This window comes from Malus sylvestris, chromosome 5 (assembly GCF_916048215.2).
Source record: "Malus sylvestris chromosome 5, drMalSylv7.2, whole genome shotgun sequence".
Lineage (NCBI taxonomy): Eukaryota > Viridiplantae > Streptophyta > Magnoliopsida > Rosales > Rosaceae > Malus > Malus sylvestris.
Genome location: NC_062264.1, coordinates 33,723,173 through 33,741,884, shown reverse-complemented (window position 1 = coordinate 33,741,884; position 18,712 = coordinate 33,723,173). Strand labels below are relative to the sequence as shown.

Below are 18,712 nucleotides of genomic sequence, written 5' to 3'. Positions count from 1 at the left end.
TACATATACATGAGTCAAAATAAACAAACAAGAGGGAGCCTTTACAAAGGTTGCTTAGGAGAAGTCTCAGCAGTCGGTAGAGCCCCAAAAAGAGAAAACACCGGAGGGGGATCATTCGGAATCTTAGTACTGGACAGAACCCTAGAAGGAAGAGGCATCAGAGGTTAATCATTTGGAGCTTCATTACGCGGTACAGCCCCATAAGACGAAGGCAATAAATGCCTTTAGAACAAACCCACAAACCTCTGATGATCATGTAAAATCTGACCATCAGATTCCTTCATCTGGTCAAGCTTCCTCTTCATGTTTGTAGCATAGTCATGTGCGAGCCGGTACAACTGTTTATTCTCATGCTTGAGCCTTCTAATCTCCTATTTAAGACTCATCACTTCAGCCGCCAATGATTCAACTTGGCGGGTTCGAGCAAATAGGCGTTGTGCCATATTAGACACAGAACCTGCACACTGAACACTGAGAGCCAGAGAATCCTTAACAGCCAACTCATCAGACCGTTTAGAAAGTAGTCTGTTATCTTTGGGAGTGAGAAAGATGAGCGCCATATGTAGTCTGTTATCACACCCAACGGTAAGAGGACTAGTAGGGGATAAGAAGGATGAGCGCCATATGTTGTCTGGAGAAGGCGTGGTTGCCTCTTCAACAAGGTTCAAGTCAAAACGACGGTCGGAGGGGCCAGACATTTTCAAAGGTGTTGAAGAGAGAAGAGGTCGGACAAATCAAGATCTTAGAAATGTAAGAAGGGAGCTTCTACTGGTGGAGATTCAAGTGTGCTTTGGAACTTAATGCTAGCCTCTATAAAAATCTGCACTCGACGGAGCTTCAGAAATCGAAGAGGCGCCTGCTCAGAAATCGAAAAGGCGTTTGCTTTCTCAAAAGCTGGGCTGCTCAGAGACCATGAGGGCCGATCTCAAAAATCGAAGAGGCGTTTGCTTTCTCAAAAGCTGGGCTGCTCAAAGACCACGAAGGCCAATCTCAGAAATCGAAGAGGCGCTTGCTTTCTCAAAAGCTGGGCTGCTTAGAAACCACGCGGGCCGATCTTAGAAATCGAAGAGGCACCTGCTTTTTCAGCCTTATCAGCACCTGTCACATGCACACTCAACTTTGCGTAAATTACGGGCATTCTGTCGAAGATTTCTGGTGAAATAGAAAGCACGTGAATGTTACTGTTCAATCATCCACTTTCTACACGCAACATCAGTTCACGGGTACCACAGATAACTTTGCCAAAGATCTCTGACAAAGTTTAGACACGTGAAGCTTGCAGCTTCCATTACATCGCTATGACCAAGAAGGGTAAAAGAATTGCAAAGAAACAGCATTAACAAAGTTTAGACACATAAATTTTGAAGGTCTAACTACCATATTATTACCCACAAGGGTAAAGGAACAGCACCACTGCTGGATAATTGGAAAGTCCCTGTGTGTCATCCTCTGTACTCCGTGCCAAGGTAGACTAGCAAACATGCTCAACTTCGAGAGCCAAATCTCCTTGGATAAAGCTTGTCTGTAATCTTCACACCGCTTTCTCAACTTCAAGAGCCAGATCTCCTTGGATAAAGCTTATCTGTAATCTTCACACGCAACATCAGCTTTCCAGATACCACAGATCACTTTTTTAAAAGTGCTATGACAGAGTTAAAACACGTGAAGCTGGCAGCTGCCACTACCGTGCTATGACCAAGCAGGGTAAAGGAATAGGATTACTACTTGTTGTTAGGGAGACTCCTATATATGTCGACCTCCATCCTCAACGGACAGGCAGACCTGCAAAAATGCTCAACCCTTCCTCATATCTGAGAGGGCACTCCCAACGAAGCCTCTCAAAATACTCAGCTTTCTTTCCCCCCGAGAATACCTTTGCAAACAAGCTACACCAAAGCAAGAATATCTCAGATCATCAGGGTTAAAAGCAAGAGTATCCCATATCATGCTTTTTCCCTGTCTTTTCCTTTGGCCTTGTTCTTACCTGCAAGACAAGGAGAAAGAGAGCAATCAGTCAGCACTTGGAATCAAGCTTCCAGTTCGGAACTGACTGCCTGGAACCCCTTACCTGATTACTTACCTGGCATTGCTCTCGAGTACTCATCTTCAACATCTTATGCTTCCAGAGAAGATACCACATCTGCTTGAGGAACAGATAGGGCAAGTGAGAAGAATACAAGGAAGCATGTGGAGACAAGCGTAACAGAACACGTGCCGATACATCCACTACTTTTTCAATAGCAAAAGTATCCTATATCAGCAGGGTCGAACGTACTCTAGATTTGATGGACTTGTTTTGACCCTCAAATTCTTCAGTCGGCCTTATACTCTGGAGGAAACCAGAAAACCTTCATGCCCAGTTCAAGAATAAGCCTGTGGAAAGTTACTTCTTCAAAAGCAAAAGTATCTCATATCACCTATTCTTCTTTTCTTCTTTTTATCCTTCATGCTGCCTGTAAGATAAGGAGAATGAGAACAATCAGCCGGAACTCGAAATCAAACTTCTGATCTGGGACTGATTGCTTGGAGCTCTGATTGCTTACCTTGTCTGTCACCTCTTTCAGCAGATCCCCTAGCTCGGCGACTTGGGGGACTTCTACTACATGGTTTGTATCGCGCTTGACCAAGCTTGAAACTACAAGTAAGCTTCAAGTGAAATTGATACATTACCTTGTGCATCTCCAACAGTTAAAGATACCACCCCTGGATGGAGGAAGAGTACTTCCAGAGAAGATGCCACATTTACCTGTGAGACAGATAAGGCAAGTGAAGACGATACCACACTTCGGTACTTAGAAGTTTCGTGATTACGAGATCACTCTCCCATAATATTTCCTAATGTCATTTGTACTAAATCATTCACTTGTACTCACTAAAGGAGAGTTTGAACCTAGGTACTGTGTAAACTTTTCACAATTAATGAGAACTCCTCTACTCTGTGGACGTAGCCAATCTGGGTGAACCACGTACATCTTGTGTTTGCTTTCCTGTCTCTATTAATTTACATACTTATCCACACTAATGACCGGAGCAATCTAGCGAAGATCACAAACTTAATACTTTCTGTTGTACCAAAGTCCTCACTGCTTTTGTGCATCAAAAATCCGTAAGTCCTTACCTTTTTGCGTTGGTAATGGATGAGTTAACATGACATATTTAAGATGATATTCCTTGGTGTATGCTTTTCGCAAACGATATAGTGTTGATAGATGAAACTCAGGAAGGGGTAAATGTGAAGCTTAACCTTTGGAGAGAAGTGTTGGAATCTAAAGGTCTTCGCCTAAGCCGATCAAAGACAGAATATATGGAGTGTAAGTTCAGTGCAAACGGAGGCCAAAATGAGTTTGGGGTGAGGATCATAGATCAGGAAATACCAAAGAGCGACCGTTTTCAATGCCTAGGATCTATCTTGCAAAAGAACGGAGAATTTGATGGAGATCTCAATCATAGAATACAAGCTGGATGGATGAAGTGGAAGAGTGTATCCGGCGTGTTGTGTGACCGTCGTAGGCCACTAAAGCTCAAGGGAAAATTTTATAGGACGGCAATAAGGTCAGCGATGCTGTATGGCACACAATGTTGGGCGGTGAAGCATCAACACGTAGGTGTAGCGGAGATGAGGATGCTTCGTTGGATGTGTGGGCACACGAGAAAGGATGAGATTAGGAATGAGGATATCCGAGGTAAAGTAGGAGTAGCCGAATTGGAAGGAAAGATGAGAGAAAATCGGTTACGGTGGTTTGGACATGTGCAAAGAAGGCCTACTGACGCTCCGGTTCGAAGATGTGACTACGGGACAGAGGTTCAGGGCCGAAGGGGTAGAGGAAGACCTAGGAAAACTTTGGAAGAGACCCTAAGAAAAGACTTAGAGTACTTGGATCTAACGGAGGACATGACACAAAACCGAGCGCAATGGCGTTCTAGGATTCATATAGCCGACCCCACTTGGTAGGAAAAAGCTTTGTTGTTGTGGTTCTTTGTGTTTTCTCTGTTATTTCTCCCCCAGTTGGAAAGTGGAAGCCCCAACTTTTGAGCTCAGAGCTTGAATTTCTCAATCGTTCGTTTCTCTGCACTCTCATCAGTCATTCGTGATCCTATTTCTGAAGAATTGGGTAATTTTCCAGCTCTATCAAGTAATACTCCATTTAATTGCTAATTGAGGTTTGTTGTTTCTCTTTTTCGCTCTTTCATTAGTTCATTGGCTTTGATGTTGAGCTTAAGTAAATGGGAAATCATTAATTGGCATTGTTCAAGATATAATTCTGTGTTTTTGGATTTGTGAAACGATTTGGCTAATGAGGATAGTGATTAAGATAAATTTTTCATTATGAAAGAGAACCTTGTTCTTCATTTGCCTACAGTTTTTACTACAAAGTTAAACTACTGTGTTTTTGTTCAATTGACTACAACTCATTCTGCAGTTTGCTTCACAAACCTCTACGGTTAGCTTTCATACAGTATGTTGCAAGTTTGAGAATATCTCTACATCTTAATTTATGCTCTCTCTGGTTGCTTCAAGTTTGTAATTTTATGTGCTACACTGCCACTTGATTTGATTATAAAAATGTAAAACAAAATCCGTCCATGATTTACAAATTTGTATTCGATTGTTGATGTTTTTCCAGTGTAAGGCATATGTTGCACAAGTGAGGTATGTGCTGCAGGGCATATATTTTGTCGTCTTAACTGCAGCGGCAAAATATGTGTACTGCAGCTTGCTTCTGTTTCTTCAGTTTCGTATGCAAACAAACCTTCTAAATTTTTTTGCCTTTGAACAGTTGTGGTTACAAAATTAGCTACTTAAACAAGTCCTCAACACTTTCTATTTTTAATTACCTGTTCAAATGGCTGCTTACACTGCATGACACATATTATATGTGAACTAAATGTTTCTTATGTTTCTTAAGGAAACATAACTTTTTGGGAAACCATCTCTTTCTAATCAAAGACATTCAGTTTCTTCCCACTCATTGTACAATGTGTTTATATGCCAACTCACTTGAATGTATATAAAAGCAAAACTGTTTATCTTATCGACCTTATTCACTCATGTATCCCTTTGTTTGTTCATAATTGTGTTGAATTTATTCAACTTAAATGTGTTTTATTCATCTGATTACGCTTGAACCAGTTGGTTCTCGCGGCTATGCGCGGGCCTAATTTCTAGTATATACTAAAACTGGGTTGGGAACGGCACTGTTCATTAATAATGCCGGGACGGAAATGCCCTCAAAATAATTGTCTCAGCTGTGTTTCTCTCGGCTTCTGTACAGTGAAAGGTCTGTTTTGCCCTTTTGATTCCACGTGTCCATCATCCGTGGATGTTTTGGCTTTGGTTACTCTGGATCTTTCTTTTGCTTTCGCCTATTCTCTCTCGCATATCTCCATTTGCTTTGTTTCTGGCTGTCCTTTTTTCTCCGCTTTCGCTTCTGTTATCTTCATCGTGTTGCTTCGTTGTTCAAAACGTGGACCATTTTGCTTAGTTGTTCTTCGATTAGTGGTCACAATTAATTTCTCTGCCTTTTTGGTTCGATTCCAATAATTTTTTTGGGTTTTTGGTTCGTTGGATCCGGGTTTTCCAAGTGAGTTTTACATGTATATTACCGCACGGGCTTTCGATTTTCCATGTTTTTTTGGATGCTTTTTGTTAATATCTCATGGCCTTTGCTTTTTTATTTCAGAAATTTTGTGCCTATCTTGGGTTCGCTTCGAACTTGGTTGCGACCGATCTAATCCGGCGTTTGCAGGTGAGTTGTGCATGTTTATCAGCTTATATGGTTTTGATCTTCTGTTTTTCGCTGGATCGTTGTTGTGCGTGTCTGATGCGTTTTGTTATCTAGATTCGGGAAACGGTCCCTTTCAGATTTTTGGATTTTCGATTCTGATTCTTGGAACTCTCTGTGCTGAGGGTACATAAATGTATTATTTGTTTTTCCCTTTGTTTTCATTGCTGCTGAATATTTTTTTTTTGGTTTTGTTTAGGTGAGTTGGGACTTTTTCTGAGCGTGTTTGGGTTGTTAATTGGTGATGCATATTTTCGTGCTGATTTTTGTGGTAGCAATTTTATTTAATTCCATAGCTTCTTCTTTTTATTTGACTTGCTGTGATGGTTATGCTTGATTCATAAGATTTGAGGTAGTGGTGATAAAATTGGAAGAGTGATATCTACGTTATTTTGGATTTGTGAGAGTGATGGGTAAATTTTCGTAAGTAGTGTAGGCTCAAGTTTAATAATCATTAATGCGATTTGGTATGTATCCGGTAAAAAGACTATCAAATTGTAGATACACAGTTTGCAGTGTAAGAAATCCATTCTTATTGAATGTTGTCTTCTTAGTATAAGATGATTAGGTTTAGGTGATTCTGGACTCAGAGAGCAGTCTACATATAGTACTGAAGAAAACAACACGCAGATGATGGTGACTGATGAACCAACACCCTAATCGTTATCTTATAGTTGCATGTTTTCACAGTGGCTAGCTATTCATCATTTTTTTATAGAAGGCTTGGTGAGGGTTTTTGAATTGGATGAATTATTGGAGAGAAATAGACTTGCATGTTTTACTTTACAGATATAATTTGGATTGGTTGAGAGTAACATACAGCTTGCTGTTCAATATATATATGTATATGTGCATGTGTGTGTGTGTGTATATCCTTAAGAGTTAGACCCCTCAAACCCTATCAATTAGCTACCTGGTGAGAAGAAAAATATGGTTTCCAATAGTACCCAAACAGGGGCCAAAATTCTTTTTTTTTACATGTTCATTTTGTTCTCATGTGGGGTTGGATGTCTATTTCGTTTGTTAAAGTTAAGTATCGCTGTCTGTTTTATTTGTGCTAATCCTTTTTTACAGCTCAAAAACCTCTTTGAGTCTTAAAGTGAATGTCAGTGGATAAAACCATATATCAGTTGGTTTGAAAGACATACATTTTGTTGACATGTTTGAGTTTCATCTCATGTGGATTAGATGGGTGTTTGATTTGTTAAGCCTATGGATCCGTTCTGTCTTATTCATATGGATTAATGCAAAATCAAAATAGCATTATCCTGACATATTGTTGTTGACTTGGAGCTTTCAAAACTAATACTACAAATTCTGCTTCCAGATCAACTTATCCACAATTTACAAATACCAAGATCGTTATTTATCTGTGAGTACATGACTAACTTTGCATCCGTTCTGTCTTATTCATATGGATTAATGCAAAAACAAAATAGTATTATTCTGACATATTGTTGTTCACTTGCAGCTTTCAAAACTAATACTACAAATTCTGCTTCCAGATCAACTTATCCACAATTTGCAAATACCAAGATCGTTATTTGTCTGTGAGGGCATATGAAACTCCGCCTATGTATCTTACATTGCCGGTCCCAAGCCCGGATAAAGGAGGAGGGGGAGGGCGTCAGGTAGTCGACAGCCGGCACTCCATGATCACGTCGAATCCTTATGAAAATGAATCCAGAACAAAATCGCGCTAAAGCTAGGGCGTCACCCGTAAGTGGCGCGCTGTGTGGCCCGAGCACAGTGATAAATGAGCAAGGGTCGCTGTATCTCCATCGGCACCCGGATGCAGTGTTAAATGAGCAAGGGGGCCATAGAAACTTCTTTTCGAACGACTCCACTCAAAGTTGTTTGGGAGCATATGCTCCTATCAACTTTACACGGGACACACAAAAGAAGTACTTTGATCCTATTAGACGGGGGAGGGTGAAGAAGCTAGGACAGAAGGGTAGAGTTCAAGAGAGCAAAATGCGTTTAGGAACGTGGAATATAGGAACCTTAATGGGAAAATCTATGGAAGTAGTGGAAGTTATGGTGAGGAGAAGGATAAATATTATGTGCCTACAAGAAACTAAGTGGGTTGGTAGTAAGGCAAAGGATCTAGAAAACTCAGGGTTTAAACTTTGGTATTCGGGCACAAATAGAACGAGAAACGGTGTTGGCATCATCATGGACAAGACCTTGACACAAGATGTTGTAGATGTCAAGAGGGTAGGAGATAGAATCATAGCAATCAAGATTGTAATAGGACAAGAACTTATCAATGTGATTAGTGCGTACGCACCTCAAGTAGGGTTGGATAAGAGTTCGAAGGAGAAATTTTGGGAAGACCTTGGAGACTTGGTGCAAGGAATTGCTCAGACGGAGAAGTTATTTATAGGAGGAGATTTAAATGGACACGTGGGCAGGGAGACAGGCAACTATGGAGGTTTCCATGGTGGCCATGGTTTTGGGGAGAGAAACGAGGATGGGGAAGCTATCTTGGATTTTGCAATGGCATATGATCTCTTCTTAGCCAACACCTTCTTTAAGAAGAGAGAAGAACATGTGATCACCTACAAGAGTGGGTCGTCAAAAACACAAATAGATTTTCTCCTAATGAGGAAAGGAGATCGTATAACTTGTAAGGATTGCAAAGTTATACCAGGAGAGAGCGTGGCTAATCAACATCGCTTGTTGGTGATGGATGTACATATCAAAAGAGTGAGACAAAAGAACAAGACTTGGAAGTGCCCAAGGACTAGATGGTGGAATCTAAAAGAAGAAAAACAAGTCATTTTCAAAGAGAAAGTAATCACCCAGTGTGCGTGGGATAGAGAGAGGGAAGCTAGCCAAATGTGGGATTCCATGGCTAGTTGTATTCGAAAAGTAGCAAAAGAGGTATTAGGAGAGTCCAAAGGTTTTGCCCCACACCAAAAGGAATCTTGGTGGTGGAATGAGGAGGTACAAACAAAGGTGAAGGCTAAGAAGGAATGTTGTAAAGCCTTATACAAGGATAGGACCGATGAAAATGGTGAAAGGTATAGAAAAGCGAAGCAAGAAGCGAAGAAAGCTGTGAGAGAAGCTAAGTTAGCGGCTTATGACGATATGTATAAGCGACTAGATACCAAAGAAGGAGAGTTGGATATCTATAAATTAGCTAGAGCAAGGGAAAAGAAGACAAAGGACCTAAACCAAGTGAGGTGCATCAAGGATGAGGATGGAAAGGTTCTTGCTACAGAAAACGCGGTTAAAGACAGATGGAAAGGTTATTTTCATAATCTTTTCAATGAAGGACATGAAAGGAGTGCTTCTTTAGGGGAGTTGAGTAACTCAGAAGAGTGTAGAAACTACTCTTTTTATCGTAGAATCCGGAAGGAAGAAGTTGTAGCTTTGAAGAAGATGAAGCATAGAAAAGCAGTAGGCCCAGACGATATACCAATCGAAGTGTGGAAAGTTTTGGGAGAGACAGGTATAACATGGCTCACTGACCTTTTCAATAGGATTTTGAAAACGAAGAAGATGCCAAATGAGTGGCGAACGAGCACTTTGGTGCCTATCTACAAGAATAAGGGTGACGTACAAAATTGCATGAACTATAGGGGTATTAAGCTAATGAGTCATACAATGAAGCTCTGGGAGAGAGTCATTGAGCATAGATTGAGGCAAGAGACACGGGTTTCGGACAACCAATTCGGGTTCATGCCAGGGCGCTCAACCATGGAGGCAATCTATCTCTTACGAAGATTGATGGAAAGATATAGAGATGGGAAAAAGGATTTACACATGGTCTTTATAGATTTAGAAAAAGCGTATGATAGGGTCCCAAGAGACATTCTTTGGAGGATTTTAGAGAAGAAAGGAGTACGAGTAGCATATATCCAAGCTATAAAGGATATGTATGAAGGAGCAAAGACTGCCGTAAGAACTCATGAAGGACAAACCGAAAGCTTTCCCATAACTGTAGGATTACATCAAGGCTCATCCTTAAGTCCTTACCTTTTTGCGTTGGTAATGGATGAGTTAACAGGACATATTCAAGATGATATTCCTTGGTGTATGCTTTTCGCAGACGATATAGTGTTGATAGATGAAACTCAGGAAGGGGTAAATGCAAAGCTTAACCTTTGGAGAGAAGTGTTGGAATCTAAAGGTCTTCGCCTAAGCCGATCAAAGACAGAATATATGGAGTGCAAGTTCAGTGCAAATGGAGGCCAAAACGAGTTAGGGGTGAGGATCGGAGATCAAGAAATACCAAAGAGCGACCGTTTTCGTTACCTAGGATCTATCTTGCAAAAGAACGGAGAATTAGATGGAGATCTCAACCATAGAATACAAGCTGGATGGATGAAGTGGAAGAGTGCATCCGGCGTGTTGTGTGACCGCCGTATGCCACTGAAGCTCAAGGGAAAATTTTATAGGACGGCAATAAGGCCAGCGATGCTGTATGGCACAGAATGTTGGGCGGTGAAGCATCAACACATACACAAAATGGGTGTAGCGGAGATGAGGATGCTTCGTTGGATGTGTGGGCACACGAGAAAGGATAAGATTAAGAATGAGGATATCCGGGGTAAAGTAGGAGTAGCCGAAATTGAAGGCAAGATGAGAGAAAATCGGTTACGGTGGTTTGGACATGTGCAACGAAGGCCTACTGACGCTCCGATTAGAAGATGCGACTATGGGACAGAGGTTCAGGGCCGAAGGGGTAGAGGAAGACCTAGGAAAACTTTGGAAGAGACTCTAAGAAAAGACTTAGAGTACTTGGATCTAACGAAGGACATGACACAGGACCGAGCACAATGGCGTTCTAAGATTCATATAGCCGATCCCACTCAGTGACTTGGATTTTCCAAGTCTCCAATCGAGAAGTTTTCCTCACTCGGGAAATTAAGGGAACACTACCCCAACCTACATGCTCCACTCAGAAAGCTTCAACATACAAGCTTCAACAAAAGAAAATTCAAAGAACTTAGCGAAGAAGGTTTTGGTGTATTTAACACAATACGTTGAAATGAAGGAAAACTTATTTATTGATATCCCCGATAAGCTACAAATGTGTACATATACATGAGTCAAAATAAACAAACAAGAGGGAGCCTTCACAAGGGTTGCTTAGGAGAAGTCTCAGCAGTCGGTAGAGCCCCAGAAAGAGAAGGCACCGGAGGGGGATCATTCGGAACCTCAGTACTGGACAGAACCCTAGAAGGAGGAGGCATCAGAGGTTGATTATTTGGAGCTTCATTACGCGGTACAGCCCCAGAAGACGAAGGCAATAAATGCCTTTGGAACAAACCCACAAATCTCTGATGATCAAGTAAAACCTGACCATCAGTTTCCTTCATCTGGTCAAGCTTCCTCTTCATGTTTGTAGCATAGTCATGTGCGAGCCGGTGCAACTGTTTATTCTCATGCTTGAGCCCTCTAATCTCCTGTTTGAGACTCATCACCTCAGCCGCCAATGATTCAACTTGGCGGGTTCGAGCAAATAGGCGTTGGGCCATATTAGACACAGAACCTGCACACTGAACACTGAGAGCCAGCGAATCCTTAACAGCTAACTCATCAGACCGTTTGGAAAGTAGTCTGTTATCTTTGGGAGTGAGAAGGTTCCTGGCCACCACCGCAGCAGTCATATCATTCTTCATCACAGAATCCCCAACGGTAAGAGGACCAGTAGGGGAGACGAAGGATGGGCGCCATATGTTGTCTGGAGAAGGCGGGGCTGCCTCTTCAACAAGGTTCAAGTCAAAACGACGGTCGGAGGGGCCAGACATTTTCAAAGGTGTTGAAGAGAGAAGAGGTTGGACAAATCAAGATCTTAGAAGTGCAAGAATGGAGCTTCTACTGGTGGAGATTCAAGTGTGCTTTGGAACTTAATGCCAGCCCCTATAAAAATCTGCACTCGACGGATCTTCAGAAATCGAAGAGGCGCCTGCTCAGAAATCGAAGAGGCGTTTGCTTTCTCAAAAGCTGGGCTGCTTAGAGACCACGAGGGTTGATCTCAGAAATCGAAGAGGCGTTTGCTTTCTCAAAAGTTAGGCTGCTCAAAGACCACGAAGGCCGATCTCAGAAATCGAAGAGGCGCTCGCTTTCTCAAAAGCTGGGCTCCTCAGAGACCACGAGGGCCGATCTCAGAAATCGAAGAGGCACCTACTTTTCCAGCCTTGTCAGCACCTGTCACACGCACACTCAGCTTTGCGGAAATTATGGGCATTCTGTCGAAGACTTCTGAGGAAGTAGAAAACACATGAATCTTACTGTTGAATCACCCACTTCCCACACGCAACAATAGCTCATGGGTACCACAGATAACTTTGCCAAAGTTCTCTGCCAAAATTGAGCACGTAAAGCTTGCAGCTCCCACTACATCGCTCTGACCAAGAAAGGTAAAAGAATAGCAAAGAAACAGCACTAACAAAGTTTAGACCCATAAATTTTGAAGGTCTAGCTACCATATTATTACCCACAAGGGTAAAGGAACAGTACCACTGCTGGATAATTGGAAAGTCCCTGTGTGTCAACCTCTGTGCTTCGTGGCAAGGTAGACTAGCAAACATGCCCAACCTTTACTCACACTCGAGAAAACACTACCAATAAGATTGCTTGCTCCAAAATCGAAGAGGCACCGTCCTCCGAATCTCGAGAGCCAGACTCCCAACATGACTACTTTCTCAAAAATCGAAGAGAGGGTAAAGGAACAGTACCATTGCTGGATAATTCGAAAATCCCTGTGTGTCAACCTCTGTGCTTCGTGGCAAGGTAGACTAGCAAACATGCCCAACCTTTACTCACATTCGAGAAAACACTCCCAACAAGATTGCTTGCTCCAAAATCGAAGAGGCACTGCCCTCCGAATCTCGAGAGCCAGACTCCCAACATGATTACTTTCTCAAAAATCGAAGTGACACTGCTCCCCGAATCTCGAGAGCCAGACCCCCATCATGATTGCTTTCTTAAAAATCGAAGATGCATCGTTCTCCGAATCAATCGAAGAGACGCTCGCTTTCTCAAAAGCTGGGCTGCTCAGAGACCACGAGGGCCGATCTCAGAAATCGAATAGGCACCTTCTTTTCTAGCCTTGTCAGCACCTGTCACACGCACACTCAGCTTTGCGGAAATTATGGGCATTCTGTCGAAGACTTCTCGAGAGCCAGATACGACAGACCACTTTTTCAAAGTGCTCTGACAGAGTTAAAACATGTGAAGCTGGCAGCTCCTACTACCGTGCTATGACCAAGCAGGGTAAAGGAATAGCATTACTACTTGTTGTTAGGGAGACTCCTATATATGTCGACCTCCATCCCCAACGGACAGGCAGACCTGCAAAAATGTTCAACCCTTCCTCATATCTGAGAGGGCACTCCCAACGAAGCCTTTCGAAATATTCAGCTTTCTTTCCCCCCGATAATACCTTTGCAAACAAGCTATACTAGAGCAAGAATATCTCATATCATCAGGGTTAAAAGCAAGAGTATCCCATATCATGCTTTTTCCCTGTCTTTTCCTTTGGCCTTGTTGTTACCTGCAAGACAAGGAGAAAGAGAGCAATCAGTCAGCACTTGGAATCAAGCTTTCAGCCAGGAACTGACTGCCTGGAACCCCTTACCTGATTACTTACCTGGCATTGCTCTCGAGTACTCATCTTCAACATCTTATGTTTCCAGGGAAGATACCGCATCTGCTTGAGGAACAGATAGGGCAAGTGCGAAGGATACAAGGAAGCATGTGGAGACAAGCGTAACAGCACACGTGCCGATACATCCATTACTCTGTCAAAAGCAAAAGTATCCCATATCAGTAGGGTCGAACGTACTCTAGATTTGATGGACTTGTTTTGACCCTCAAATTCTTCAGTCGGCTCTGGAGGAAACCAGAAAACCCTCCAGCTCAGTTCAAGAATAAGCCTGTGGAAAGTTACTTCTTCAAAAGCAAAAGTATCCCATATCATCTCTTCTCATCTTTCTTCTCTTTATCCTTCATGCTGCTGCAAGATAGGGAGAAGGTGAACAATCAGCCGGAGCTCTGATTGCTTACCTTGTCTGTCACCTCTTTCAGCAGATCCCCTAGCTCGGCGACTTGGGAGACTCCTACTACATGGTTTGTATCGCGCTTGACCAAGCCTGAAACTACAAGTAAGCTTCAAGTGAAATTGATACATTACCTTGTGCATCTCCACCAGTTAAAGATACCACCCCTGGATGGAGGAAGAGTACTTCCAGAGAAGATGCCACATCTACCTATGAGACAGATAAGGCAAGTCAAGACGATACCACACTCCGATACTTAGAAGTTTCGTGATTACGAGATCATTCTCTCACAATATTTCCTAATGTCATTTGTACTAAATCATTCACTTGTACTCACTAAAGGAGAGCTTGAACCTATGTACTTGTGTAAACCCTTCACAATTAATGAGAACTCTTCTATTCCGTGGACGTAGCCAATCTGGGTGAACCACGTACATCTTGTGTTTGCTTTCCTATCTCTATTCATTTATATACTTATCCACACTAATGACCGGAGCAATCTAGGGAAGATCACAAAAAGCGACCGTTTTTGCTGCCTAGGATCTATCTTGCAAGAGAACGGAGAATTAGATGGAGATCTCAACCATAGAATACGACCTGGATGGATGAAGTGTAAGAGTGCATCCGGCGTGTTATGTGACCGTCGTAGGTCACTGAAGCTCAAGGGAAAATTTTATAGGACGACAATAAGGCCAACGATGTTGTATGGCACAGAATGTTGGACGGTGAAGCATCAACACGTACACAAAATGGGTGTAGCGGAGATGAGGATGCTTCGTGGGATGTGTGGGCACACGAGAAAGGATAAGATTGGGCATGAGGATACCCGAGGTAAAGTAGGAGTAGCCGAAATTGAAGGAAAGATGAGAGAAAATCGGTTCCGGTGATTTGGACATGGGCAAAGAAGGCCGACTGACGCTCCGGTTCGAAGATGTGACTACGGGACAGAGGTTCAGGGCCGAAGGGGTAGAGGAAGACCTAGGAAAACTTTGGAAGAGACTCTAAGAAAAGACTTAGAGTACTTGGATCGAACGGAAGACATGACACAAAACCGAGCGCAATGGCGTTCTAGGATTCATATAGCCGACCCCACTTAGTGGGAAAAGGCTTTGTTGTTGTTGTATTAACTTTGCTTGCTGATTAAATATCTGTGACCAGTTTGGTGTATTTGCTTTGTTTACTTATTTGATTTGGCGTTGTGCCATATGGATTAAATTGGAGAGCGGGATAATAAATGTTGTTTGGTATATTTTTTCATTGTGATTCGTTTAGATTTAATTTAAAAGAAACTGACAAAAAAATGATGCGCAGTGATATAGAATGCTTAAATTATGATTTCAGTTTTACAACTTTTGTTGCTTCAATTGATAGACGGGTATATAAAGGTAGCTGATTTAAACTCCTACGATTAATTGAGCTTCCTTCATACATCATTGTAAATTTTGACTGATGGAGTGATTTATTTGTGTGTAGTCATTTCTTTGGGTTTTTTTCATTGCACTGCTTGGGTGACAATGATTTGGAGAAAAAATGATGAGAGAAAAAGTTATGATTCATTTAATTTCAGCAACATTTGTATTTGAGCTTGCTTACATGTTAAGGATTAAACCGAATGAGATGTCATCTATCTTTGTCTAAAATGTGAGTTCATTGGTCATCAATGAGCCTGTTGTGTGAAAGTAATGGAGAAACTAAAGAGATGCTGTGAAAGTTATTAAGCTTGGTTAGTGAGGTGTACTGTTTTGTTGAGATTCACTAATTTGGTCATTTGATGTTAATTTCATGGTTTGTGATGGTTGACCGACTAAGATAACTGAGTATGAGCAGTTCATTTTTATTATTTTTTACTATATTTTGACTGCTTTTTTGATCTAATTTACTAAATATTTTTAAATCAATTATGCATCTGCTGACTTTAAAGTATGTTTGTCAGTTTAGTGTCAACTTGAATCGAATTATGTTTGATCATGGTTGATGTTCTTTTTTTTTTTATAAAGGGTTTCAAAAATCTTGGTTATTCTAGATTTTGCCCTCTTTGTTCTTTGCTTTCAAGGTGCTTTGTCCTCAAGGTAATTAATTCAACTCCTGCATTTACTTATTAAAAGTTTAGCCAAACGTTTTCTTTTGATTTTTCTTATGATTGGAATGAATTTGGACATGTTGTTTGCATTTTGTTAGATTGAAATTAAAATTTTGATTTGGTCCTGTCATTCATTTCAAAGGCTTTGTTGTTGTCGTTGTGGTCCTGTCATTCATTTCAGTGTCATGATTATTGTTTTTATGCATGTGTTAGCTTTTTATTGATTTGTTCTTTATTTCCCTTTTGTTTTGCAGTTGTTTCATTTTGAAATACGTGTGACCTTCTGTTTCCTTGATGCCTAAAAAATGTACAAATGATGAAACAAATAATGGTTTAAAACGAGGTAAAAGTGTCGCAGATAGTGAATATAATACATTGGTTGACCATAATGACCAGCGAAAAAGATTACGTAGAGGAAGTTATCTGCATAATTCTGAAAATGTTGTTGCATCCTCCGCTAACACATTTATTTGTGAAAATTCATCCATTAAATATCAGTGTTGCTCCAGTGCATCTTCTGCTGACCAGTTTGTTATTAGGTGTGTAAATAATGAAGAAATCTTGGATACCATTCCGTTTAAAAAAGAAAATTCTGTTTCTGACCAAAAAGGGAAAAATGTTAGTTTCTTGAGCAGCTCTGAAAACACAGTTCAAAAAACCTTAGTTGCTGATAATCGTATTGCCATCAATAAGGGTCAAGCATTTTTTCAGAAAAACAGAAACGGTGCGTGTTAAAATTTCTGCATTTATTATTTCGTTTGGGTAGATCTTTTAACATTTTGCTGCTCCCGTATAGTGATTTTTTTATGTGTTGTTTTTGTAGGGGTTGTTGAACGTTATATGCAGGGCCGGCCCAGGCCCAGTGCAAGCAGGGTGACCGTCCAGGGCCCAAAAAAATTAGGGGCACCAAAATTATTAGGGTGGTATATTTATATATGTTTTTATAAGAGTATAAATTTATAAAATTTGGTTCAATGACACAAATTTAACTAGAAGTGGTGGTTTGTCATTTGAAAATAATGAGGAGGTCTTGGGTTCAAAACATCATATGTGCTTATTTACTTTCCATTTTTACAAATTTCTTTTTATAAGAGTATAAATATATAAAATTTGGTTAAAGGATCAAGAAGTTTAATTAGAAACAATGATTTTTGTTGTTTAAAATTAACAAGAGGTCCTAAGTTCGAAATGCTATGTGCATGTTTATTCTTTTCAATTTTTACAAATTTTTGTTTGGTTGTTAATTTATTTTTAGTTACTATCTAGTAGCTATGTGGGTTGTTATTTTTAAATATTCGTTTTAATTCAAGTCTAATCTTCAACAAAGAATAATACGTAGACCAAATTTGCAAATTATATGACGTGTCATCAAAATGTTTAATTTAGTGCCCATTCATTAATAATACATATCAATTAAAGACTCGAAAACTTCATTATTTTTTAGTCCCATATTGACAAGGTTAGTAAATAAGAAAAAAACACCTCACGATTTATTCAAAAACACATTCAAAGTTCAAATGGAAAACAAAACTCATCATCTATCTACTTGTAAGCCTGAAGTTTTTTTGTTTCCCTCTCTCAATACAAAATAAATTAGTCTTCCTGTGTTTCTAAATTATTGAGTTTGAAGTGTTTTTCTAAGTATAATTTTTTCGATGTCTTATGCTTGAAAATAAATAATTTTCTTACATGAAGTTAGGGTGATAAAACTTATAAATGTGTTTATTGTGGTGCATACTTTTGGTTAAAAGAGTCTCTTAAATGAAGCTGGAAAAAAAAGGAACCCATTTTTACTCTTTGTTGTCAACAAGTAAAAATAAAATTTTCAGCTCCAAAACCAACACCCATTTTTTTGGATTCCTTGCTTGATCCAAATGGAGGTCAAAAAAGTCTATTATTTCGAGAAAATATCCGAGCTTACAACTCCATGTTTTCATTTACTTCAATGGGAGCAAAAGTTGATAATTCAATTAATGACGGATTAAGTCCTTACATTTTTAAAGTTAGTGGTCAAGTTTGTTATCTGATGGGGTCTCTTTGACCTGTTGATATTGAAGCTCCAAAATTTGCTCAATTATATGTTTATGACACATATAACGAAACACAGAATCGACTAAGAGCTGTTAATTGTGGTGAAAGAAACGAAAGGTTTGATTCAAAAATTGTAGAAAATTTGATTAAAATGTTTGACGAGTCAAATGGGTTGGTCAAACTTTTTCGAACAGTGAGGGACAAATTTGAAACCGTTGGATTAGTCAATTTAAAATTCACATTGTTAGGAAGACAACCAAATGATAGCAAGCAATACGATCAACCAACAAGCGATGAAATTGGTGGATTAATAGTTGGTGACATAGGTTTGTCTGATTCAAATAGAGATATTATTATAGACTGTAAAAGTGAAGGTTTAAAATGTGTTACAAAATTAAATCCGAAATTTATGGCTCTTTAGTATCCTATTCTTTTTCTGTATGGTGAAGATTGGTATAGACCAGATTTGAAATGGAATGAAAATTATAATGGTCCAACAACAAAAAGACAAAGAATACCTATTAGAGCTTATATAGCTTATCAAATTCAAGAAAGAGATCCGTCCTTAACTACATTGTTAAAAGGAAGTAGACTTTTTCAACAGTATTTGGTATATTCTTATGCAACACTTGAAGAAGATAGATTGGATTACATTAGTCAAAATCAAAAAAAATTAAAAGTGAAATTTACAAGGGAATATACGATGCAATGTTGAGAGGTGACAATGATGCAAATAATTTAGGGCAAAAAATTGTGTTACCTGCTTCGTACACAGGAAGTCCTAGATATATGATTAATAACTA

General features: G+C 40.1%; 1 protein-coding gene across 1 annotated transcript; it reads left to right on the top strand.

Moving 5' to 3' along the window:
• The first annotated feature begins 3,338 nt into the window (after positions 1-3,338).
• Positions 3,339-17,900, top strand: LOC126622805 (uncharacterized). Its single transcript, XM_050291521.1, has 8 exons — positions 3,339-3,349; positions 4,042-4,112; positions 5,682-5,747; positions 5,841-5,909; positions 7,255-7,333; positions 15,796-15,867; positions 16,418-16,602; positions 16,702-17,900. Exons 1-8 carry the CDS (start codon positions 3,339-3,341, stop codon positions 16,839-16,841), a joined length of 693 nt encoding a protein of 230 aa, XP_050147478.1. The 3' UTR covers positions 16,842-17,900.
• Positions 17,901-18,712: the final 812 nt, after the last annotated feature.